We start from the raw sequence: 27,619 nt of genomic DNA on the forward strand, positions 1-27,619 counted from the left end.
ACAATAAGTGCTACTCTACACTGCCCAAAGCTTTTGTTTGAATCTTCTGTGGCAAATCCTTTAAATATGTAAACGTAGCCTACTTACAGACTGTGAGTCAGAACAGCCGGCATGGTAGTCTACTCTCCCAGGATAAGGAAACAATCTTCCATAAAATGCACTGCAAATATCTGTATATTTGGGTTGAACTGTTCTTGAACAGTGTTTTAAATACAACTTAACCACTTATTTGTAGTTGTGTCCTCTTTTGGAAGACTAAACAGAGTAGTCTCACTTTCACAAGGAAACACACAGCATCTCCACAACATGGCGGCACCGCCAACAGCGAGAATAAAAGTTACGCCTTCTTTCTTTGCATAAACATTTGGGCAACGTTATGCAAATCTTCCCAAATCATTCCCAATAAACGTAGACATTTGGGGCATGTTTAAAGTTAGCTGTTTTAGTTAGCTGTGGTTGACTCTTTTCGTAAAGAATATTTCTTTGGATTAGAGACTTTAGTCTTTGCAACTTTACAGAACTTCTTTATGCACCCAGAGCTTGTAACACTCCAAAAAGAAAAGAAACATTGAAATCACATCATATGATCCCTTTAAAATATGACTGTGTTTACTTGAATACCCCACACGACGGGCATTGTGACATTACTGTGTGCATATTTGACCATTCAAGCACAATAAACACGAAAGAGATCTGTTTTCGCGATCACATGTTGTCTGAGAGGGGCTTTTTTTGCGTGCACTTCGGCTGTGTGTCAGTCAGCGTGAGCACAGCATTGAATCCTTTTTCACTGCTTATTCCACATAATAGCTCTACCAAGTGCGTTCCACTTTTTATTTTCTCATTAATGTGTGTTTCCTTATCTCTCAAAAGGTGTATAACGTTTAAGCAGTACTGTGATACGCAGATATATTTGCATACCGTGGAATACACAATAGCAAAATCTCTAACAATAGACACTTTATTTCCCGGTAACGATATATACCATCATACCACCCAGCCCTAACTCACAACGCCTTCTTCAGGTAGTCTCGGGTTTGGTATTCCAGTTCGCACACAGTTACGCCTGACAGCTTTCACATTAGTGATTTTTCATGCGAATCATGCCCTGTTTCAAACAAAACTGTCGCTGTAAATGCCCCCGTAGTCATGCAAATACGGGTAACACTTTATTTTAAAGGTGTCCTTGTTACACGTTACATGTACTCAGGGTGCAATTTGTAAAAAAAACAGAGGGTGGGATGTTTTGAAACATTTTAATTCATAAAAATAAATAATGAGAACATGAACTAGATGAGTCATGCGCTAATTAGCAAATTTATGATGTAAGTGCGTCATATTGTATTGCCTCCCTATGCTCACATACTGCAATTTAATTTTGCCATTTAATTTAATTCTCAATAAAACTGTCTTTATTACTATATTTTAATGTTTCTGTTGTCAGACAATGGAATGAATATTATAATGACTGAAACGCGATCCATTAAGACCACATAACCAGCTCTCAAACATTAATCTGCACTAATGAAATAAAATACACATATGATAAAGTCAGTGGTTGTGCTGTGACTGATGTCGGTTATACTTGCTTGTAAAATAGAGTTAGAAGCAACATAATATCTTTTTTTTTTTACTGAAAGTGCTGTTCCTCTCTGCGCTTGCTGAACACAGCAGATACAGAGAGAGAGGCTCGCTAGATTTGTCGCTAGTCGCCTTTTTGGAAAAAAAAGTCGCTAAATCTAGTGGCAAAGTTGCCAGCAGACCGGCTTCAACCGTCTCACAAATGTTGATTGGCTATTACTCATGAGGTGTAACCAATCAGATTGAGCAAGTCTGCAGAGTGGTGAATACAGAGAGGATGAGCCAACCAAAGTAGCGCATTTTAAAATAAAATTGACTTTAATCAAACCACGGATCCATGATAAGTTTTGTGATCCGTCTCGCCACTAGTGTAGTAGCACTGATCACTATCCCCACCGGGGATAAAAATAATTAAGCAGAGGCAGGGATACATTGACCAGAAAGGGGGAAATCCCACGCATCCCCCCCGGCAAATCGCACCTTGCATATACTTACTATTATAATAACAATCAATTATGCACAATTATGCATAATTACATGCAAGTAACCCTTGCAAAGAGCCAAAACCAAATCCAAACACTAACCATAGAGCAAGTACATGTAGTTAATAAATGGAGCAATTCCAAGAGGGTTCTCGCACTGCGGTGCTGGGGCCCTAATTAATATTACTCAGTTGCACCGCTGGTGTAGTGGTATGATGCAAGATTCCCATTCTTACGACCCAGGGGAATTCTGGGGAATTTCTGGGGAAGTTGTTGCCTAGTGGTTAGAGAGTTTGACTCCTAACTCTAAGGTTGTCGTTTAAGGTTTGAGTCTTGGGCTGGCAATACCATGACTGAGGTGCCTTTGAGCAACGTACCGAACCCCCAACTGGTCCCCGGGCTCACTGATCCGTGTGTGTTCACTGCTGTCTGTGTGCACTTTGGATAAGTTAAATGCAGAGCATGAATTCTGAGTATGGGTCACCATACTTGGCTGTATGTCACGTCACATCACACAATAAAATGTGACTGCACCTTTAGTTTTGGTTCACAAGCTAACAGCTTAGCCTAGTGCCTTAGAAAATGCTAACTGGTAAATAAAACCACTTATGAAATCGAAATGAGAAGAGAATTAGAAATTGGACTCATAAATTAGAAGCAGCTCTTAGCTTTAGTTACTCCAACACCAATCGCAGGATTACTGCAACCTTTAATCTCTTTAAATGTTATTTCATCATATTATATACTCATTCCAGTGAGAACATTAAATAATTACAACTGAGATTATTTTCTTTACAGTAAATCATCTACTCTCACAACACGGATGGTGTCTTTTTACTTGTGGACAGTAGTAATAATTGAAATCACAGATTCAGACCAAAAATCAGATACAATACTTACTACAGGCCATAATGTATCTCTAAAGTGATGCAATGCTGTAACTCAGTGACATTTCTAAATAGATTTTTAGAAATATATTCATTTGTTTACAAGTATCAAATAGACAAATCCACGTAATAATACAATACATATAACGTGTATACAATTATAACAATTAATCATTCTGGTGTAGCAGGTTGTGACACAAATTGTGATGCAAATCTTTGGATTTTTGCCATACGTAATACAATGGCAATTTTTGTGGCTTGTCAATAACTGAAATTTTTATGGCTGTCAATAATTTAAAAAACAACTGGCCCTGACACAAGTCAGCACTGAGAGTGCCCCTCACTTCATAACAGAAGTAATAAATGATAAATATGGGGCACACAAGGGAACCCATTTATCAGCCTTGGTAAAGACCTCTTGGTAATGTGTAAAGAATACGAGGTCCATCATGAAATCCTACAAGCACCATACTACTATTTTACACTCTAAGGTGAATTCACAAAATAGTTGCAGAGATTTATTGACAAACCACCCACAATCCAGTTTAACTAGGGTGACCATATTTTAGTTTTCCAAAAAGAGGACAGTGTGGGCTGGCCAGGGGAGTGGGGCTGGGTAGAGGTTTGGGGTGTGGTTGGTTGGTGTTCAAAGTAAAGGCTAAGGCGCCCCAAAGTACCGCAATCTCAAATATCAAAACTCAAATTATGTAATTTCCATACCTAATATACATATTTTACTGTCACTGTTATGCATATTGATCATAAACACTTCCTAAAAGCTTCCTACCAGTGGCCCATCTTCACAAAACTTAATTTATCTCACAGTTTTATAGAATGCAAAATGTTTCAATATACAAGCATTTCAGTCAAATGTAATTTATGCAACATTTCAAACCTTTAACCCATGGGGGAAATTAAGTCATGGCAACAGATTCAATGTAGCCCAATTTGATCGGAAAAAAAAAAATGCGGACTTAAAAACCCTGCATCCAACACAACCTGCAGGAGTCCGATTTCACTGATCACGGGTTGAGAGGAGAAATGGCTCACAGACCATGCTGGAGAATTTGCTGCTGAGGTAAATTGACAAATATCTGATCTTCCTTTATGCAATGAGCACGTAATCGCAAAATTGAAAGTGAACAGTGAGTGCCCATCCAAAAGAGATTATTCTTTGCATATTGATAGCGGCTTCCTGATGCGTGAAAATTATGGGACATTCTAAAACGCTTAATGTGAAAAACGCTTAACGTGGTTTAATATACTAATACAGTGATATTAACAGACCAAACTCACTAAACATCATACTAATAAAGTATACTATCTACAAAAAATCAGATGATTCCTGAATATGATCTCAACATGTTTAATAACCCGTTAAGCCTTTTCCTCCCATAGAAAACCATCATAAGGCTTAACGTGTTATTAAATGAGTTGCATTCATATTCAGGGCTCATCTGATTTTTTGTACATACTGTAGTATACTTCATTAGTATAATGTTTAGTACGTTTTTTTTTCTGAGTACATTAAGCCACATTAAGCGTTTTCTTATAACGGTTTTCTGTGGGAGGAAAAGGCTTCACACTCACGCTTAGTGCTCCCTGTCGTTGGGTGTATGTGCTCAGCCTCAGCCCACCTTGGTTGTCACGGTGAGCAGGGGTTTTCCATCTGAGGATGCCATACTTGGTAGCTCCTTCAGCACCATAGCAACCGCTCTAAAGTCTTTCCCCTACAACAGTGAAATCATCAGTGAGTTGTGTCAGTTTAGTTCTGTTTATATACAATATAAATATATATATATATATATATATATATATATATATATATATATATATATATATATATATATATATATATATATATATATATATACATACATACATATTTATTTATATATATATATACGTTGTGGTGACTAAATTAAGTGTAGCATCTACAGAGCTGGTTTTAGATTTCAGCATTTTTCTTTATTTTATTTTATCATTTTTTAAGACTAATTTGTATGTAATTTAATACTGGCTATTTACCGGCCATAACATGAAAATATTTATCAACTCATTATATTAATGCATCCCTTTAAATAAGCTCTATTTTATATAAAAAATAGTTACCAAATTACCAAATTACCAATTACCAAAACTTTGACACAACATAAAACCACTTAACCTCAGCAAAGACGTGCTATAGTACATAGAGTAGTAAATCATTGCTCTATTCAGGTATACTAGACACCAGCCAAAAACATGGGGCTTACAACTATGCTTTTAACAATCCCTACGCCACTCAGACATTTCACCACTAGATCTAAGCACCACATCCAAGCACTTACAGTAAGCCACTACTGAGGCAAGGCAAGGCAAGTTTATTTATATAGCACATTTCGTACACAATGGCAATTCAAAGTGCTTTACATAAAAGAAAGTAAAATAGTAATGAAGAAAAATAATAACAAGAATAAAACAAGCAATTTTAAAACTTTTAAAATTATTAAAACCTTACTTATTTAAAATGAATTTAAAACAGTTAGAAAATGATTTTACATAAAATTAAAAAAAAAAAACAGTGAAAATATATATTGCAATCAGTTCGGACATTGCACAGTGCTCATTCAATAAATGCACAGCTAAACAGATGAGTTTTAAGTCTAGATTTAAATGTGACCAGTGTTTTAGCACATCTGATCTCTTCTGGAAGCTGATTCCAACTGCGGGCGGCATAGTTACTAAAGGAGGACTCCCCTTGTTTTGTGTGAACCCTTGGTATTTCTAACTGACTCGATCCTAATGATCTGAGTGCTCTGTTAGGTTTATATTCAGTGAGCATATCTGCAATATATTTCGGTCCTAGGTCATTTAGTGACTTATATACGAGTAAAAGTACTTTAAAATCAATCCTAAATGTAACTGGAAGCCAGTGTAAGGACCTGAGGACTGGTGTGATATGCTCAGATTTTGCTGAGAGCTGGAGCGGAAGCAATTCACTGGCAATGTTTAACACTGCAGAATGTCACTTAAACACCCAAATGTATTTGCTGAGTTGAACAACTACAGTGTTGGTCCCATATTGAAATTCAAGATAATCTTACTGTGCTGTTTTGTGATGAATGAAGTGAACATCTAATGCAACAATATATGGTCCAGCAACAGAAAAACATCAGGAAGATTTTTCTTTAAACTCTGAAGCCATTAAAAAATAATAATAATGATTTCATAAAAATGCTATCAATAAGTTGTGTGTTTAAACTAATTTAACCTTACTATAAAATCCCTATGATAGTTGAGGTTGATTACCAGTCTGTGCAAGAGACTGAACATTATTTAACACATTACTTGTAATTCATAGCCTCAGGCAAACAGGGAAATCTAGTTTTCATCAGGTCACCCCACTTAACATAAACAATGAGAAACCATTAAAACATAATTTTTTCAATTAAAAACTGCAACCAGCCCACAACTCTACATCTCAAGACAACCCCCAAGACTGTAAGAAATTATTCTGTGGTCATGTAGATTTGAATGAATGTTTTTGGTTAAAACGTATTCAATATAATTGTGTTTCTGATTTTGAGGCAAATATTTAATTAAATTTCAAATAAAAATGGTTTGAATAAAATCTACCCATTGTAGTTAAATAAAACTTAAGCATTATATTTATTTAATCCCAAATGGAGAGAATACTGAGTGAATTCAAATTAATGTAATCAGGCTTATTTTAATTGAAAAGCACTTCCTGTCAAAGTGTGCCTTTTTTTTAAGCAGCAGGCCTACAAGACATTTGAAGAGAGTAGGCTACAGATAGTGAATGTTTTCTTCCACATTGCTCATCTTGCATCAAGAAAACTTATTTTGTTATCACTGGGCTAGTAAGAAGAACGCATGTAGTGGTATATTACAGTATAAAATGAGTTAAAGGAAAAGAGGCAGCAACACAAAGTAGGCATCTGTTGGAAGGCTATAGTGTGATGTTGTTGTTCTATAATATGAACACAGCATTATACATTTTGGAAGAATTCTTATGTATCAAAGTCAAACTTTTAGTTTAAAGGATGTGGGTTACCTTTTTCTCTATCATGGTTCCTAGGTCTTTTGCATGTTAATATCTTATCCTCAGTATGTTTTTATGAAATTGCGTAAATAAGTACATTGCGTTTAATTTTAAGGTTCCATAAAGCATAATATTTGGGGTTATTGCTGGAAGAGCATCTTATATTTCAGACTGCACTTGACGCACTTCCGTTGGCTTTACTTCTTGTGTGTGGAGCTCGCCTTCCCGAGGCAGGTAACATAACTTCTCTCTTTGTTTCACTGTTTTGTTGCAACTTGCAAATGTGAAGTTAACTTAGCTAAATCGACGTGAAGTCTGTCTATTAACAGTGTTACGTTTAAGAGCCGCAATTTTATTTCTTTTCATGCATAAATCTGTTAATTTTAGTGTGGTAATCTTAAATTGGCACAAACTCTCTCATTTTACAGCTAAACCGTATACTAAAAGTTTCTGAAAACATTCAAGATGTAAAAAAAAAAAACTCTTACTTTGATTAATAATTTGTCTAACGTTTTTTTTTAAATCCTTAAAATTAAATCTAACTCTTCCTCATTTACAATTCCAGAATGTTTAGATATGAATATTGTAGAGGAGGACTACAATACTTCAATATTGATTGTTAGACTATTTATATGAGAGGTTTAAGAGGCTAAGAAGTGATGTGATATCTTTGTCGCCTTCGTGTTTCAGATCAATGCAGAATTTCAATGAAAAACTACTGTACTTCTGGAATCGAAATTTAGTTAGACCGTCACACTCCCAAGCTACTGACGCTATTTTGTGCCAAAGATGGAGCACTTGGAACAAGACTGGAGATCATAATGGAACTGCTGCAGGAACAGTAATTTTCCAAATTAGAAGTAGCTTTGTTCCAAAAGATTTCCAAATTATATGAATAAGGACATCACACTGAATGATAGTCAATTGTCCTCCAGAGCTGCTGCTCTATTTTAGAAAAGGAAAAACTAATAACAGCTCATGCATTTTAAGATGCTGTTTTTTGTTTTACAAATTGATCAGAGGCAAGGTTATTTTATTTATATAGCCCATTTTACAAACATTTTGTCTCAAAGGGCTTTACATAGCATCATGACAACAGCCTCTGCCCTAAGACCCTCACATTGACTAAGGACAAACTCCCAAGAAAACCCTTTTTAACAGGGTTAACCCTTTTCAATACCTCCAGTCGCTCACTGTGAATCCTCCGGATAATTCACTGTTGTATTCACACATGGGGTAATTCAGAAATGACACGGACTTTGTACTATAGAGCTGTCCGGGTTAAATCCATTTAATGTCTGATTCGAACATTTGTGTTCACACATTCCTCTCCTTCAGGTGATGTCTTTATAATTTCAGGCTTGCAGTGCATGTGTGGAAGGGGCTAATGGATTATCACGAAATCATAAACAGTAAATTTTCTACTTTAAAGGGTTAGTTCAACCAAAAATCAAAATTATGTCATTAATAACTCACCCTCTTGTTGTTCCAAACCCGTGAGACCTTATCTTTGGCACACAGTTTAAGATATTTTAGATTTAGTCCGAGAGCTCTCAGTCCCTCCATTGAAACTGTGTGTATGGTATACTGTCCATGTCCAGAAAGGTAAGAAAAATATCATCAAAGTAGTCCATGTGACATCAGAGGGTCAGTTAGAATTTTTTTTGAAAATACATTTTGGTCCAAAAATAGCAAAAACTGCGACTTTATTCATCAGTCTTCTCTTCCGTGTCTGTTGTGAGAGAGAGTTCAAAACAAAGCAGTCTGGATAGCCGGTTCGCGAATGAATGGTTTGATGTAACCGGATCTTTTTTATAACGAAAAATAGACTGAATCGTTCACGAGTCAAGAACGGTTGCATCGGAACTTCCGGAATGGCGCCGACACGTGCAGCAGCCTAATGTAAGTGCTCCCAGACGGTCTGGCGTTAATCCCCCATTTTATACTTCTGATCAACCAACAAATTTAACTAATTAACATGGAGGGGGACAAAGCAAAAAAGGCTAGACTTAAATCACAACCAAAACCTGAAAAGGCGGAAAAAACAGTGGAAGAGATAGCTGACGGTCCCGCTGATAACCTGTCAGCTAGTATCGCGGCGATACACGCTGACATTAAAGCCTTTCGTGTGGATATTAAAACTGAACTGGCCGCCTTTCGAGATTCTATTGCGAAAGACATGAAAGAAGAATTGTGCAATCTTAAGCAAGAAGTCAAGCAAAAAGTGAATGAGCTAGTCACGGACCTAAACGCCACAGCAGAGCGGATCGACGAGGCCGAACAGCGAGTGGCAGATTTAGAGGAAAACAATGCTGAGCTGAAAGAGGTCCTCGGTCAAAGCATCCAAATACAAGATAATCTACAGGAGAGACTGTTAGATCTTGAAACACGCTCGCGCAGAAATAACATCCGTATTTTCGGAATACCGGAAGGATGCGAAGGGAATAATGTCCAAGAATTTGTCGAATCTATCATTAAAACGGAGCTAGCACTTGGCGACCTGGACCTCAAAATCCAACGATGTCACAGAGCACTCGGATCCAAGCCCCCCACGGATGCGTATCCGAGATCGGTGGTGGTATTCTTCCTGGAATATAAGACAAAGGATTTGGTTCTTCGGTCTGCGTGGAAGAAGAAAGAGGTGAATTGCAATGAGAAAAGAATTTTCTTTGACCACGATTATCCACCGGAGATCCAACAGAAAAGAAGGGCATTCGCACCGATCAGGAAAATTCTTAAAGGGAAAGGAATCAAGTTTCAAACGCCACCACCTGCAAAGCTGAAAGTCTTTCTGGAGAACGGCCCGGTTACATACAATACGACGATGGATGCAATGAAAGACTTAAAAGAAAAGGGCCTGATAAATACTGAAGAGGCTGCTGGAATGGGCCCTCCTGAAAAAACTAAGCAGAGATCGTGGGAAAAAGTGGACGCGACATCAAAGAAAAATAAAGAAACGCATCGAGCAAAGATCCAGGAGAAACTGCGCGGGTTTCAGAGAGATAACTCAAGCTCTATCTGAATGATTGGATTTAATTTGTTAAGATTGCGCAAGACTCAGAATACTGGATGAATAATGGACATATAACGTTAGGTCGACAAGAAGACTATAATTTCCTAGAATAAAACAGTTTATAGGCCTATAAGGGAAGAAAACAAGGACTTAATTTATAAACCTAGCCGAAAATACAAGAATATAAGACCAGTCATTATGGGTGCTGAAAAGATAACACATTTTGTGCAATTTGCACAACAGAGAGGGGCCCTTTAGAGAAAGAAGGCCTACCCCTCACATGTGGAAGTTAAGAAAAACTTCAAGTTTGGAGGTCAGTTCTTTTTTGTTCTTTGTGTGGTTCAATATGTTCACTGTTTTGAATTGTATGTTTTGGTCACCTCAATTCCTACAACTTTTTTTGCTTAGATTACATGCTGAGACAGGAATATAAGGTAGTTACCTTGAATGTTAATGGGTTACTAAGTCCAATTAAAAGAAATAAACTTATTACTAAAATGAAAAGAGAAAATCAACAAATAATCTTTTGGCAGGAGACCCATCTTTCTGACACAGAACACAAGAAACTGGGGAAAATGGGATTTAGAGTATATTTCTCTTCATACAATAATGGCCGTAAACGAGGAGTAGCAACATTAATCTCAAACAAGGTTAATTTTCAGTTGCTTTCTGAGATTACTGATAAAGAAGGGCGATATATTGTTATAAAAGGGACTATTGACCAAAATGAAGTTACATTAGTAAATGTGTATAGACCACCTGGAGAAGACAAATTATTCCTCAAAAAAGTATTTAATATTATAGCAGTGGAGACATCTGGGACACTTATTTGCGGGGGAGATTGGAATGTGCCACTTCAACCTAAGCTTGACTCTTCTTACTCCAAGCGAATTAGTCAAGAAGCTAGACAAATGAGAAATATTATGCAAGAATTAGGTTTAATAGATGTGTGGAGAGACTTAAATCCTTTTGAAAAACATTTTACTTTTTTTTCCTCCGCTCATAGGTCCCACTCTAGAATTGATTATTTTTTTATGTTTGGCTCAGAAAGACATACAGTCAAGGACTGCAAAATAGGGACAAGGGACATCTCAGATCATTCGGGAGTGTACCTAACGGTGCTCATGGAGAGTAGAACTAAAAACACATTCTGGCGGCTCAATGCAAACCATATAAAGGATCAGGCATGTCAAGAATATATTCAGAAAGAACTCTCCGAATATTTAACACATAATGATAATGGAGAGGTATCACCCTGTATCCTATGGGATGCCGCTAAGGCGGTTATGAGAGGAAAACTTATAATGTGGGCTTCACAAAAAAAAAAGGAAAAACAGAAATATTTAAAATATTTGAACACAAAACTTAAAGAATTAGAGACTAAACATGGTAAGAAAAGTGACCCAACTATTTTGAAAAAGATAAAAGAGGTGAAATCCGAGCTTAATAAGATTTATGATGAGCAAGAACAATTAAAACTGAAATTTTTAAGGCAGAGATTTTATGAAAATGGTCCAAAAGCAAAAAAATTTTTGGCTTGGAGAATAAAGAAACAGCAGGCAGAGAGAAACATATTTAAAATTAGAGATCCCAAGTCCAAAAAGGTATGTCATAAACTGGAAGAAATACAACAAGCTTTTAAAAGATATTATGAGGAATTATACTCTCAAAAAAGGGATATCCAGACTGGAAGCATACAGAGTTTTTTGTACAAGTTAGACTTACCATCGATTGGATCAACACAAAATAAAGTCTTAACTCAAAATATAACTATAGAGGAAATAAACAAAGCTATATCTAAACTTAAAACAAATAAAGTATCAGGAATGGACGGTTTTCCGGCAGAATGGTATAAAACATTTAGGGAACAATTGATGCCAATGATTCATGGATGTTTTAACTACACCTTACAGGAAGGTGATGCCCCTAGATCCTGGAAGGAGGCCGTAATATCTGTAATTCCAAAGGAAGGAAAAGACCGAATGGAATGTAGCTCGTATAGACCTATCTCAGTTCTAAATATTGACTACAGACTTTATGCATCCATAATAGCTAAACGATTAGAACACATTCTCCCAGACTTAATAGATACGGACCAAACAGGTTTTGTAAAACAAAGACAGACATATGATAATATATGGCGAACCTTACATGTAATTGATAAAATACATCAGAATAAAATAAATGCCCTCATAATTAGTTTAGATGCAGAAAAGGCATTCGATTCAGTAAGTTGGGAATTCTTATATTTAGTTTTGCAACGATTTGGGTTTAAAAATGACTCAATAAAAATTATTAAATCCTTATATTCAACCCCTACAGCAAAAATTAAAATTAATGGTGAGGTCTCTGATTATTTTAATTTAGAAAGAGGATGCCGACAAGGGTGTCCATTAAGCCCCGCCCTGTTTGCTTTGTTTATTGAGCCATTGGCACAACTAATCAGAGATGACAGAGAAATTAAAGGAGTGATAGTAAAGGATATAGAACACAAGATATGTTTGTATGCTGACGATGTGTTGTTATTTCTCACATCCCCTGAGCTCAGCCTTCCCAAAGTGATGTATTCCCTTGAAAAATTTGGATCATACTCAGGATACAAACTAAATGTACATAAAACACAAACTCTCTCATGCAATTATAATCCGAGTAATAAAATACGTAATGAATACACATTTAAATGGAATACATCCTCTATTAGATATCTTGGAGTTCAAATTCCGGCTGATTTATCAATTATTTATAAATTGAATTTCGACCCTATCACAGAAAACATAAAGACAGACTTGAACAGATGGAATCTCCTACCCTTAGATCTATATAATCGAATAGAGATTATAAAGATGAATATTTTGCCACGAATACTTTTTCTCTTTCAAGCCTTGCCAGTGGACATACCAAAAAAGCAATTTGATGAATGGAAAAAAATTATATCACGCTTCATTTGGAAAAGTGGGCGACCTAGAGTGAGATTTAACACTCTACAACTTCCTAGAGAACAGGGTGGAAGAGGTCTGCCATCATTAGATGATTACTATAAAGCAGCACAGATAAGACACTTGGTTTGCTGGTGTAATGATGAATACTGCGCAAAGTGGAAAGAATTTGAACAGTCACAATTTGAATTACCCCTTCAAGCGTTATTAGGAGATAGAAAGTATCAGCAGACACAATTACATAATTTGAACTGCTGGACAAAGACCCCCTTGGAAATATGGTATAAAGAATTAAAAAACCCTAAAATGGAAAGACAGGGAAGAATATTAAGATGGGTGGAGCATGACTTACAATTTAGACCAGCAAAACTGGATCTGAGATTTAAACAATGGAGTTTAAAAGGTATAACATCCTTCTGCTTAATCTCTTCTGGGAATGGAATAGAGAGCTTTCAACAACTTTCCCAGAAATACTACTTAGATAAACAAGATTTTTTCAGATATCTTCAAGTTAGAGATTACTTCAACAAGAATATAAAGAATGTGGAAGAAGATGGTCCCACAATAGTGCAAATATTTATAGATGCATATAAAAAAAAGTTGAATAAGAAAGTAGTATCAAGAATTTATTCCTGTTTAATGTCAGCAAAAAATTACTCTACAACTTATGTGAAACAAAAGTGGGAAAAGGAAGCCAATATAAGTATTACAGGAGAAGAATGGCTAACTATGTGTAAAACGCAGATGAATACAACAAGTTCAGATTCATGGAGGGAATTTGTCTGGAAAAATACCATAAGATTTTTCATAACCCCCAAAGTAAAGTATCAACAAACTGGGAATCCAAAAACTGGTGAATGCTGGAGAAAATGTGGAAATGTACTGGCAGACCATTTTCACATCTTTTGGGACTGTAACAAAATTCATACTTATTGGCAGGATTTAAATAGAGAAATGAATGCAATAATGGGGATGAATCTGGAATGTGACTTTAAAACTATGTACCTGGGCATCATCCCTTTAGATATGACAAAAGAGGATACTTATCTTTCTAATATACTACTAGCAGCCAGTAAGAAAGCCATTACAAGGAAATGGCTCAAAGAAGATCCCCCATCAATGTTTGAATGGCAAGAGATTGTAACGGAGGTGTACAATATGGAATCTCTGACTTTTTCGTTAAGAAAACAAACTGAAAGTATGGTATCACATTGGCAGAAATGGTTGAAAAGAGATGAAAATCATTTTTGACTTCTAACTAATGGATAGAGTTGGCAGTTTAACCCTTAACAAAACAGTATTGCAGAATTTGAGTGAATCATGTGATCTGGAATATAATATAAGTTCTCTCCTTGGTGACCAGTGTATGTCCATGTATGTGTATATGTGCTCAGAATATACTTTTTGTTTGTACTAGTGTACGCAAAAGTATGTAAGGATGGAGATGTGCACTTGTATTATAAATGTTTGTTGATGTTGTTTTATCTGTTTGAAAAAAAAAGTAGAAAAATAAAGTTAAAAAAAAAAAAAAAGAACGGTTGCATCGTTTTTCGGATCACCAGTAGTTCTTTCGGACAGTTCGATTCAATAAACCGGTTGAAGAAAACGGTTCACCGGTTCTTTTGCTCTCGACGTAATGGCGTCATTTGCGATTATTGCCCTTGATTCAAGCCTTTGGTTTACCTGGGCTCATAATATTAGCACAGAATCAGTTCAGCATCAATCACCAAAAGAATCAGTTCGGTTCAGACGTTCTGTGTGTCAGTCTGCCTCACGTTGAATCACACATGCGCAGTATCATCAGCTCCTCGGTTCTCGAATCCGACGTGTCTGACAGAAATGGTTCTTGACTCGTGAATGAGTCATTATCTGGCTCGGCTTGGTGTTCATCTTCAGTTCTCTCTTCACTGCAGTTCAGTCAGTGTACTGTTTGAGTAAATGAATGACTCCGGGATATTGGTTTGTTTGAACTCAGAGGGAGTGTCAGCCACATTAAAAAAGTTAACAGCCTAAGTCATTTGTGGATTAATGCGTATTGGAGACGCGAACCGTTTAAAACGATTCAGTTCGATTTGGTGAACTGGTTCAAAAAGATCTGGTTACATCGAACGATTCGTTCGCGAACCTGATATCCAGACTGTTTTGTTTTGAACTCTCTCTCACAACAGACACGGAAGAGAAGACAATGCTGAATAAAGTCGTCGTTTTTGCTATTTTTGGACCAAAATGTATTTTCGATGCTTCAAAAAATTCTAACTGACCCTCTGATGTCACATGGACTACTTTGATGATGTTTTTCTTACCTTTCTGGACATGGGACAGTATACCGTACACACAGCTTCAATGGAGGGACTGAGAGCTCTCGGACTAAATCTAAAATATCTTAAACTGTGTTCCAAAGATAAAAGGAGGTCTTACGGGTTTGGAACAACATGGGGGTATGTTATTAATGACATAATTTTGCTATCTGGGTGAACCAACCCTTTAAGACTTTAAAAAAATATATACATTAATTGAAACAAAATCAAATAAAAAATGTTACTGAAGGAGTCAGTGTCTCAATTCATAAAAACATGTTTCTCAGTTAGAATCTTTTGAATGAACGATTGAATGGCAAATGCTTTTTTTAAATGGGCAGTTTATCGCCACCTCATGACGGAAAAGGATAAGCGTTACAATACATACATTTGTTAAGATACTTTCATTTTGATTGCTACTGAGAATAAGTGTTAATACCCGTACTATAAACTTTTATCCCAGTACTTCTGTTATCTAAATGTATTTAACACAAAAATAATTATGTGTGGTTGAAAATACTGTTTGTGTTGCTCTTTCTGGATAACCTGCAGCATGAATGATTAATTAACATGGGCAGCAACTAAACTTGCTTCTCACACTCCACTGACACTCCCGATGTGAAACAGTCATAATGGACATAGCTGAATAGTTGTCATTCAGGAATAAGATCGCGTGGGTGTTTGAATTGAGATCACTATATTTAAACGATTAATCTTTCAGCTCTTAAGTAAACACTGCAAATTGTTTTGCCAGGATTATCGTCACGTTCTCGCGAGACCAGTCATGCCATGAGATCTCGTCACATCCCTAATTCTCAATGTTACTCATTCCGGTCTCATCCTCATGGCCCTAACTGAGACTTGGGTCAAACCTGAAGATACTGCAACTCACGCAGCCCTTTCCACTAATTTCACTTGTTCCCACACCCCTCGTACGACTGGGAGGGGTGGAGGTACGGGTCTCCTTATCTCAAAAGAATGGAAATTTGATCTTCAACCATCTCTTACAGGTAATGGTTAATTTGAATCACATGCAATTACTGTAACCCACCCTGTTAAAATCCACTTTGTGGTCATTTATCGTACCCCAGGTCAATTGGGAAACTTCTTGGAGGAATTGGATGTGTTACTGTCAAACCTTCCTGAGGATGGTACTCCTCTGGTACTGCGTGGTGACTTCAACATCCACCTAGATAAACCCCAGGCTGCTGACTTCAACACTCTGCTCGCCTCATTTGATCTCAAGCGAGCATTTACTACAGCGACTCACAAATCAGGCAACCAACTGGACCTCATTTACACGTGCTGTTGCTCCATGGGCAACACTTTAGTTGCTCCACTGCACACCTAAGACCACTTCCTCATTACTGCTAACCTCCAAATTACTCCTGAAGCGGCACACACTCCATCACAGGTCACCTTTCGACGGAACCTACGCTCACTTTCTCCATCTCACCTATCCTCTATGGTTCATCCTCACTTCCTTCACTTTCTCAGTTTTCAGTGCTGGACATGAACAGTGCTACTGACACTCTTTTCTCCACTCTAACCTCTTGCTTGGACATATTGTGCCTACTGTCATCTAGACCAGCACGCACCATCCCATCTGCCACCTGGCTGTTCTATGTTCTCTGTGAACATCGCCCTAAACTCAGGGCTGCAGAGAGGAAATGGCATAAATAAAAAAAACTCTACTGACCTCAGTGTGTATCAGTATCTCTTCTCTTGTATTCTCTGCAAATGTCTTCACTGCTAAAACATCATACTACCATAACAAAATTAACAAGTGTTCTGACTCTCGCACACTCTTCAAAACTTTCTCTTCTCTTCTTAATCCGCCACCACCTCCTCCATCGACTCTTAAAGCTGACGACTTAGCAGTTTTCTTCACAAATAAGACAAGAACCATCAGTGACCAATTCTCCACACCGCAGACTGAGGATAACTTCACAACGACTAATGCATACTCTCTCTCTCTTCCTTCTTTCCACTCTCAGAGATGGACGTTTTTAAACTTATCCTGTCCTATCATCCTACTACTTGTCCACTTGATCCTATCCCCACTCACCTCATTCAAGCGATTTCTTCTTCAGTCATAACTTCACTTACTCACATTATCAACACCTCTCTTCACTCTGGAACATTTCCCTCAGCTTTTAAACAGGCTCGGGTAAGCCCACTGCTTAAGAAACCATCTCTAAATCGAGCACTTCTAGAAAACTACAGACAAGTGTCCCTTCTTCCATTCATTGCAAAGACACTTGAGCGAGTTGTGTTCAATCAGCTCTCTGTTTCTTGTACAGAACAACCTCCTGGACAGCAACCAATCTGGCTTCCAAAGCGGCCACTCAACTGAGACTGCCCTGCTCTCAGTTACTGAAGCCCTGCAACTGGTAAGAGCAGCTTCAAAATCCTCAGTACTCATCTTGCTTGATCTGTCTGCTGCTTTTGATACTGTTAATCACCAGATTCTCCTGTCCTCCCTCAGAAAAATGGGCATCTCTGGATCCGCACTTCTGTGGTTAAAGTCCTACCTCTCAGATAGATCCTTCAGTGTGTCTTGGAGGGGTGAAGTTTCCAAGTCACAACAACTTGCTACTGGGGTTCCTCAAGACTCAGTACTTGGACCACTTCTCTTCTCCATCTACATGACATCATTAGGATCTGTCATTCAGAAGCATGGCTTAGCCTATCACTGCTACACTGATGACACTCAACTCTACTTCTCATTCCAAACAGTAGACCCGATGGTAGCTGCTCGCATTGCAGCCTGTATGAGTGACATTTCTAGCTGGATGAATGACCATCACCTTCAGCTCAACCTTACTAAGACAGAACTGCTGGTGGTTACAGCTAACTCATCGTTTCATCACAACTACCCTATACAGCTGGGTTTGTCAACCATAACTCCTTCCAGGACAGCCAGAAACCTAGGAGTTGTGATGGATCATCAGTTAAGCTTCACAGACCATATTGCTACAACGAACCAGTCCTGCAGATTTGCCTTATACAACATTAGGAAGATTAGACCCTTCCTGTCAGAGCAAGCCACCCAACTTCTTGTCCAAGCTCTTGTTCTCTCCAGATTGGACTCTTGTAATGGTCTCCTGGCAGGCCTTCCAGCATGTACTATCAAGCCTCTGCAACTGATCCAGAATGCAGCAGTGAGGGTTGTCTTCAATGAGCCAAAAAAAGCTCACGTTACTCCTCTCCTCATCAGGTTACACTGGCTACCAGTAGCTGCTCGCATCAAATTCAAGGTACTTATACTTGCCTACAAGACGACCACTGGCACGACACCAATATACCTAAACTCACTAGTTCAAACTTATGTGCCCTCAAGAAGTTTGCGTTCTGCAAGTGAACGACGCCTTGTGGTGCCATCCCAAAGAGGTACAAAATCACTCTCATGGACCTTTTTCTGGACTGTGCCAAGCTGGAGGAACGACTTCCCAATCTCAATTCGAACAGCTGAGTCTTTACTCATTTAAAAAAAAAAAAACATCTAAAGACTCATCTTTTTCGCCAGCATTTAACCAACTTATAATATCACTTATCTTTTCTTGTCTATCCTATTCTTTGGAAAATAAATTTTTTAAATTAAAAAAACCTGGCTACGGGTTCTGTGCTAGACTAACTGAGACTTGTCATGACACTTGTATACTGTTGTCGTTCTCTTGTTGGTCTGATTGCTTCTCTTGTTCTCATTTGTAAGTCGCTTTGGATAAAGGTGTCTGCTAAATGTTTAAATATTAAATGTAATGTAAATTGAAATGTAAAAGAGGAGACCGGTTTAACTCATACAAAATACTTCTGCTCATCGTTTTAATCATACACTAGATTTCATTATATTGCATGGAATTGATCTTAATGGTATAGAAATAGTACCTCAAAGTGACGATGTTACTGACCACTAACTTGTATCATGGATGCTGCCTATTACTAATATTAACTGTATGGCTCTGCGTTATTGTCCAGGTTGAGCTATTGTTCCAACCACCAAAGATAGATTCACAAATAAAATGACTAGCAATTTGGGCACTATCTTCTTTAATACATTAGAAACTGTTGCCCCCATCAAATAAAAAAAGGTTAGAGAAAAACGTACTGTGCCATGGTACAACTGTAATACCCATTCTCTCAAGAAAGAAACTCATGATTTTGAACACAAATGGAGAAAACTAACTTGAAAGTTTTTAGAATTGCATGGAAAAACAGTATGTACAGCTATAGAAGCTCTAAAAGTTGCCAGGCCCGAGATTATTCGCAAACTCATAGAAAATAACCAAAAAAAATCCAAGTTTTTTTTATTTAGCACAGTGGCTAAAAAAATAGAAATCAAACATCACCCTAACTAAATATTTCAAGATCAGGCTTTAAGATGGTTTAGATCCTACCTTTCCAATCCCTATCACTTTGTCTATTTAAATGGGGAATCATCTTCATGAAATCCAGTAAAGTATGGAGTGCCGCAAGGATCTGTCTTAGGCCCTCTGCGATTTTCAATATATATGTTTTCCTTTAGTAATATTATTAGAAAACATTGTCATGCTGATGATACTCAACTATATATTTCAACATGACCAGATGATACTATGCTAACAGAGTGTGTTAAAAATGAAAAAGACTGGATGACCAATAATTTTCTCCTATTAATTCAGATAAGTCTGTACACAGAATTTCGTACAGTAGATTACAATTAGCATCTAGACTGATGTCAAACAGTCCAAAATTTGGGTGTTATATTAGTCAGCAACCTGTCTTTTGAAAATCATATATCCAATGTTAAAAAACAGCATTATTCCATCTTAGTTCATTTCTGATGCAGAAAAGCTTGTTCATGCCTTTAAGACCTCTAGACTGTTGTAATGCACTGCTAGCTGGTTGTCCTTCATCTTCAGTAAACAAGTGAGTGAGTGAGTGAGTGAGTGAGTGAGTGAGTGAGTGAGTGAGTGAGTGAGTGAGTGAGTGAGTGAGTGAGTGAGTGAGTGAGTGAGTGAGTGAGTGAAGTGACATACAGCCAAGTATGGTGACCCATACTCAGAATTTGTGCTCTGCATTTAACCCATCCAAAGCGCACACACATAGCAGTGAACACACACACACACCGAGGACACACACCCGGAGCAGTGGGCAGCCAGTTATGCTGCAGCACCCGGGGAGCAGTTGGGGGTTCAGTGCCTTGCTCAAGGGCACCCAAGTCATGGTATTGCCAGCCCGAGACTCGAACCACCAACCTAGGCCACAACTTCCCGAGCTACAGGTATTCCAAAATGCAGCTGCTAGAGTCCTTATTAAGTCAAGAAAATATGATCATATTACCTCAATTTTACATTCTCTGCACTGACTACTTATTGATTTCCATATCAGTTACAAAATATTACTACTTACATTTAAGGCCCTACATGGTTTAACTCCTGCATATCTAACTTGTCTTTAATCATGCTACAATTTATCCAGCTCCCTAAGGTCACAAAACTCTGGACTCTTGGTAGTTCCTAGGATAGGAAAGTCCACTAAAGGATGTAGAGCTTTTGCTCATTTGGCTCCCAAACTCTGGAATAGCCTTCCTGATAATGTTTGTGGTTTTGACACAAACTAAATCTAGATTAAAATCACGTCTCTTTAACCAAGCATTCACATAATGTATCTCATGACCCTGTACTTACATCTGATTAAATGCACATTCTTTTGCTTGGGTTGAACACATATATTTTTGTTTAGTTGGAACAGCAACTACGCCATGTTTTTTTCTCTATTTCCTTCTTTCACAAGCTTCAATCTGTATCCAACCCTTACAAAAACCTGTGATGACCGAACAGCTGTTTTGTGGGCAGGTAAAACATAAAAAATGTAACTATTCAAATATATTTGATATAAATATAATTAAATATTTGACATTCCTGTATCTGTAATACTACAAATGTAATACTGCTTATGTTTTAAATGTTACCAATACGTCCATATTGTATGTTTCAGTATCTATCTAAACATACAAAAAAGTATGTTTTTGTATAAATGTTACATTCTAACATAGTAATAAAATATAAACAATGAGACCAGGCTTATTCAAGTGAACTAAGTGCATTGTGACAGTAGTGTTTTCTACATTTCAACATGACAAAATAAATTTTCCTGGAAAAAAACTTATAATAATAATTTATTTTGTTTAATATGTAAACTCCTGACTTCTTAATTCTTCTGACTTTCCACCCCACCCCACATAGCCAAATGCCCATCCCAGAACAACATCCTATAATGCAACTATTTTGACAGATTTTGCATTCCATATAACTTCTCCTTTATCAAATTTATGACTCATTCAATATTAAACAAGCTTAAAGGGTTAGTTCAACCAAAAATCTAAATTATGACATTAATAACTCACCCTCATGTTGTTCCAAACCCGTGAGACCTCCGTTTATCTTCGGAACACACTTTAAGATATTTTAGATTTAGTCCGAGAGCTCTCAGTCCCTCCATTGAAACTGTGTGTATGGTATACTGTACTACCTGTTCAAAAAGGTAAGAAAAACATCATCAAAGTAGTCCATGTGACATCAGAGGGTCAGTTAGAATTTGTTGAAACATTGAAAATACATTTTGGTCCAAAAATAGCAAAAACTACGACTTTATTCAGCATTGTGTTCTCTTCCGGGTCTGTTGTGAGCGTGTTCACTGCAGTGTATGATATCCAGTTCTCTCTTCACAGCAGATCAGTCAGTGTACTGTTTGAGTAAATGAATTACTCCGGGATATTGGTTTGTTTTAACTCTGTTTTAATTAATGCTTATTGGATACGCGAACCGTTTCAAATGATTCAGTTCGATTTGATGAACTGGTTCAAGAAGACCCGGTTACATCGAATGATTCGTTTGCGAACCGGATATCATACACTGCAGTGTTTTAAACTCGCTTACAACAGACCCGGAAGAGAAGACAATGCTGAATAAAGTCGTAGTTTTTGCTATTTTTGGACCAAAATGTATTTTCGATGCTTCAAAAAATTCTAACTGACCCTTTGATGTCACATGGACTACTTTGATTATGTTTTTCTTGCCTTTCTGGACATGATCAGTATACCATACACACAGTTTCAATGGAGGGACTAAAAGCTCTCGGACTAAATCTAAAATATCTTAAACTGTGTTCCGAAGATGAACGGAGGTCTCACGGGTTTGGAACGACATGAGGTTGAGTTATTAATGTCATAATTTTGATTTTGGGGTGAACTAACCCTTTAAAACCTTCATGATACACTTGTGATTTCTTCAAAGCTGGAAGAAAAATATAATTCCAAACTTCTAGTTTATTGTACACATATTAAGCAAAGATCACAGCTAATGCCTAAGGCTGCATTAATCTTTGCTCATATCCGAGGTCAGTGTCAGCTCCACTGATGTCAACCAAAGGATTATTATTCAGCAACCACACTCTAAACAAAGTAAGACAAAAGCCCCAGTTTTATATGAATCAATGAAATTGTCACAGTGACAAGTGAAAAAAGTTTGGCTAGAGCATATTTTCAAAAAACCATGAGATAATAGACTTTGAAGACTGAACAAGATGCAAGTTTAATCTGTGTGCCATGCTTATAGGTCAAAGAGAAAAAACCCTGTGCTATTTTCACTGTGCTTTTTTCAATTTACAATAATCCTCTGTGTTTTGCACCTATTTTCACCAGGGAATATGCGTGCCATCCACCACAGATGCTGTGTCAGATGGTGGTATGTGGTCTGTGGTGCGTAATCCGGTTCAGAAAAAGTGGCACAACAGCTGCAGTGTCATCAGCCAAATCCAGATGCTTTAAGTGATTAGCAGTTGAAGCTGCAGTGAAGAGCAACCTGCCTCAGGGTTCACATCTGACCCACTTTCTGAAGGCAGGAGAGAACTTATTTTATAGTGAGCAAGCATATGTGTCCTGTCTTCAGTTCTCCCAGGATTCAAAGAAATTTAAGTATACTGTGATACAGAGTCCATGCAATCCATAAGCTTACAAAGAAAGTTCTGCACAATTTAAGATAAGCTAGGCATTGGCCAGTATGAGATTTTGACTGTATGATTACCTTAAGCAAAAACATCATGGTTTCACAGTATCACGTTATTGTCCTTACAGCTCTAAAATGTGTTACTTTTAAATGACTGAGTAAAAAAAAAAATTCTGAGCAACATAGAATTTTTTTCTTTGTTTCCTAAAAAGAATAAAAATAAAGACTGACATCTTTATTTTAACTAAATCTATACAGTTATTTAATTTTAGTTATATAATATATTTATATATATCATTCATAAAAGATCATATCATTTAGTTATAATTTCATATACATAATTTGAATCAAAACATAATTTGTTTTGCAAATCATATACATAATTTGAACCCAATTTGAAGCAAAAACAGAATATTATGACTAGCTTTGTGAAATTCTACTACATGCCTGAACGAAGCAAACAGCATATGCTCTGAATGAGAGGGAGATTCACTCTCTGACAGCAGGAAGCGCTTCTAGAACACCAGATACAGCCTTTCCTTGGTTACCGCTGAAAAAAAAAGTACAAAAGTATAAAAAGTACAAATATAACATCTATTTGTTTGCATGATAAACCAGCCTTATTGCAGAAGTAATGTTTTCCAGCTTCTAGTCATTTATTGTACATGCTACCTTATATTTTTCAGTTTTCAGCTCAGCAACCTCAGTTTTTCATATTCTAAGCTGTCTACATATTCTGTCTGCTACATTCCCAGTGTTATCAAATGCTAGCTAGTCTGTTAACATGAATAATGTATTTGCAGGCCTCCAAGCGCCCCGCCCACTTGCAATATTACCCTTCTATGTCTAAATTCTTTGATGGAATCTTATGAGGGCACCGGCGCCTAGCCTGTTAGTCCTCTAAAATGTATATAACTTTTTTTTATATATATATAACTTTTATATAAATTTATATAACTTTTATTATAAAAAAAAAATGTAACCATCGTTTTGTCGCGCTTTACATTTTCACCCATTTTTATACTGATATAAATAAACCGTTTAATCATAAAGTTTTAGTGGTCAGATTCAGACTCGACGCAGAGCAGAGAGCACAGAGATGATGGCGTAAGCGGCCATGGCACTGAAGGAGCGTTCGTTATTATAGTTCAAAAGGGCAAACAGTCGAAGTTATTATGCGAGTTAACTCGAGTCAGAATGTACATGTGCACAGTTGCATTTGTCATCTGTCACCGTGACATCAAGTGGAACTTTGAAGCTGAAATAATGAGTGGATTAAGCTTGGACTTGGAATAACGAGCGGAATAACATGGATAACTTTCTTGTCTGAGGATTATAATGCATCACAGGCAGTCAGGTACAAGGACGAGAGATTATGGCTCCTTAAATTAAGATATAGGGTTTTTTTTCGCAACATGTTTATTGACTTGTAATAGCAATTAAAAGTGGAATATGTGACAATCGGGTCCAGTCGGGTCTGTGTCTTCACGACGGGTTCGGGTCCAGCTTTCAAATAATATACGGGTCCGGGTCGGGTCCAGGTAGGCATTTCTCGGATCTACACGGGTCCGGGTCCAGCTTTTGAAATATTAGACGGGTCCGGGTTGTTTTGGTGTAGTACATTACGGGTCTCTTTCGGGTTCGGGCACGAATTTTTGAACCCGTGAAGACCTCTAGTTAGGTGTTGTTCACATGTTGTGTCTTTTGCACTCTTAAAGGGTTAGTTCAGCCAAATATTAAAATTATGTCATTAATAACTTACCCTTATGTTGTTCCAAACCCGTAAGTTTTTCTTTGGAACACAGTTTAAGATATTTTAGATTTAGTCCGAGAGCTCTCAGTCCCTCCATTGAAGCTGTGTGAACGGTATACTTTCCATGTCCAGAAAGATAAGAAAAACATCATCAAAGTAGTCCATGTGACATAAGAGGGTCAGTTAGAATTTTTTGAAGCATTGAAAATACATTTTGGTTCAAAACGGTTCGCGTCTCCAATACGCATTAATCCACAAATGACTTAAGCTGTCAACTTTTTTAATGTGGCTGACACTCCCTCTGAGTTCAAACAAACCAATATCCCGGAGTCATTCATTTACTCAAACAGTACACTGACTGAACTGCTGTGAAGAGAGAATTGAGATGAACACCGTGCTGAGCCAGATAACGAACAACAGACTGAGTGTGTATGTGTGTGTAATATACTCAAATTTCCATTGTGTATAAAGGCCTCTTTGTGTTTTCTACCCAGGTAGTGTGTATGTGCTTAGCTCGCAGTTCGGATCCGTGTTGAATCACGATGATTCTTTTGAATCGTAGATCAGGGTCTGGCTCGCCGTTCAAAAGGTGAATCCTCAAACAGAATCAGCATACAAAAAAAACAATCAGAGGTTCTCGTAAAAGACAAACCAGAAATCAAAAGCATTGACTGGTGTTTTTTTTCCTCAGTTACAGGATGAATTAGCAACCTTGTGCGTGCATGTACTGTACTGTACATCGACTCTCAACATGCCGCGGAGTTAACCTCTAGTGGTTCATCAAAGATACCAGTTTCTTTTTTTTTCAGCACACGAAACAAAAATAGTTACAAATAAATTTACTGTAGGACTAAAAAAATAAATAAAGAAAATATGAATGTACAATTCAAAGGGGTTACATTATTAATGACATAATTTTAATATTTGGCTGAACTAACCCTTTAAGTTTGATATTTTGAAATGTAGACGTGCCTGCCATGCGTCTTTTTTTGAAATAACAAACTTGAGCGTGCAAAAGACTTGATATGTGAACGGCCCCTTAGGCCCCGATCAGTCAGAACACATTTTTTTGCAGAGCAGCGCCTTTGTTTAATTGTTTTCTGTTGGCAGTGTTTTGCATGCTGGTTATGCACCCTGGCGCTTACCCGCCTGCTGTACCTCACATTTTTGGAGGAGCACTCTGAGTGCCTGAAGTAAAAAAAAAAAAGCAACTCTGAGCAGAAAAGCACCCAATGTCATTTGCAGGTTTTTCCATTGTCCAATCAAATGAATGGAGAGGCGGGCTTTCCGTTGTGGTGACAAAAATTTTATGTTGTTTAGCAAGGCCTTGTCCCAAATGGCACCCTAAACCCTCGTGGTCTTCCTCCGAGTCCGCACTTTCGTGACGTAATGCCGAATTGACTGTCGGGTAGAAGACTGTTACAGAGCTCGCCCCATTGTGGGCTCAGCAGAAGTACATATCGAGGGTGCATAACGGCTGCAAATGAGGTGCTCGCGAGCACCCTTTTGAACACTCAAATTACGAATGCGACACCCTACGGTCATGAACTTAATGGACATGTGCACGTGTCAGCCATTCAGTCCGCAAGACCGAAAGTGCACATGAAGTGTTCCAATTGGGACAGGGCCAAAGTAGTTATGGGACGTCCGGTTCTTTTCTAATAAACCGGTTCTTTCAGACAGTTTGTTTCAATGAACCGGTTCAAAAAACATAATGACATGACATCATTCCCAATGATGTAATGACATCAAGTCTATCAACCCGAGCCGGGATGAAAATACACATTCAAATATATAAAATCAGTAATTATAACTTCACTCAGTTAAAACATCATAATCATGATACATTAAAAATACATTAACAGGCAGGGATGTGCATACGAAGATTTAAAGGGTTAGTTCACCAAAAAATGAAAATTATGTCATTAATGACACCCTCATCTCGTTCCAAACCCGTAAGACCTCTGTTCATCTTCGGAACACAGTTTAAGATTTTTAGATTTAGTCCGAGAGCTTTCTGTCCCTTCACTGAAAGTGTGTGTACGGTATACTGTCCATGTCCAGAAAGGTAATAAAAACATCTTCAAAGTAGTCCATGTGACATCAGAGGATCAGTTAGAATTTTTTGAAGCATCGAAAAAACATTTTGGTCCAAAAATAGCAAAAACTACGACTTTATTCAGCATTGTCTTCTCTTCCGGGTCTGTTGTAAGCGAGTTTAAAACACTGCAGTTTAGTGATATCCGGTTTATGAACGAATCAGTCGATGTAACCGGATCTTCTTGAACCAGTTCACCAAATCGAACTGAATCGTTTGAAACATTTCGTGTCTCCAATACGCATTAATCCACAAATGACTTAAGCTGTTAACTTTTTTAATATGGCTGACACTCCCTCTGAGTTAAAACAAACCAATATCCCAGAGTAATTAATTTACTCAAACAGTATGTACACTGACCGAACTGCTGTGAAGAGAGAACTGAAGATGAACACCGAGCCGAGCCAGATAACGAATGAACGATTGACTCGTTCTCGAGTTCATTTATTTCAGTAATTCAACTCAAATTGTGAAACTCGTGTATCAAATAAATTCATTGCACAGACTGAAGTAGTTTAAGTCTTTGGTTCTTTTCATTG

At 37.5% G+C, this 27,619-nt stretch overlaps 1 protein-coding gene across 1 annotated transcript in view; it reads right to left on the bottom strand.

Annotated features, from left to right (window-relative positions):
• Positions 1–27,619, bottom strand: part of LOC132155143 (PEX5-related protein-like) — a 113,097-nt gene that overhangs the window by 68,447 nt on the left and 17,031 nt on the right. Inside the window, exon 2 of the mRNA XM_059563965.1 lies at positions 4,588–4,680. Within this exon, the coding sequence (XP_059419948.1) occupies positions 4,588–4,680 (93 nt within the window). The remainder of the gene's footprint in view (positions 1–4,587; positions 4,681–27,619) is intronic.

This window comes from Carassius carassius, chromosome 12 (genome assembly GCF_963082965.1).
Source record: "Carassius carassius chromosome 12, fCarCar2.1, whole genome shotgun sequence".
NCBI lineage: Eukaryota > Metazoa > Chordata > Actinopteri > Cypriniformes > Cyprinidae > Carassius > Carassius carassius.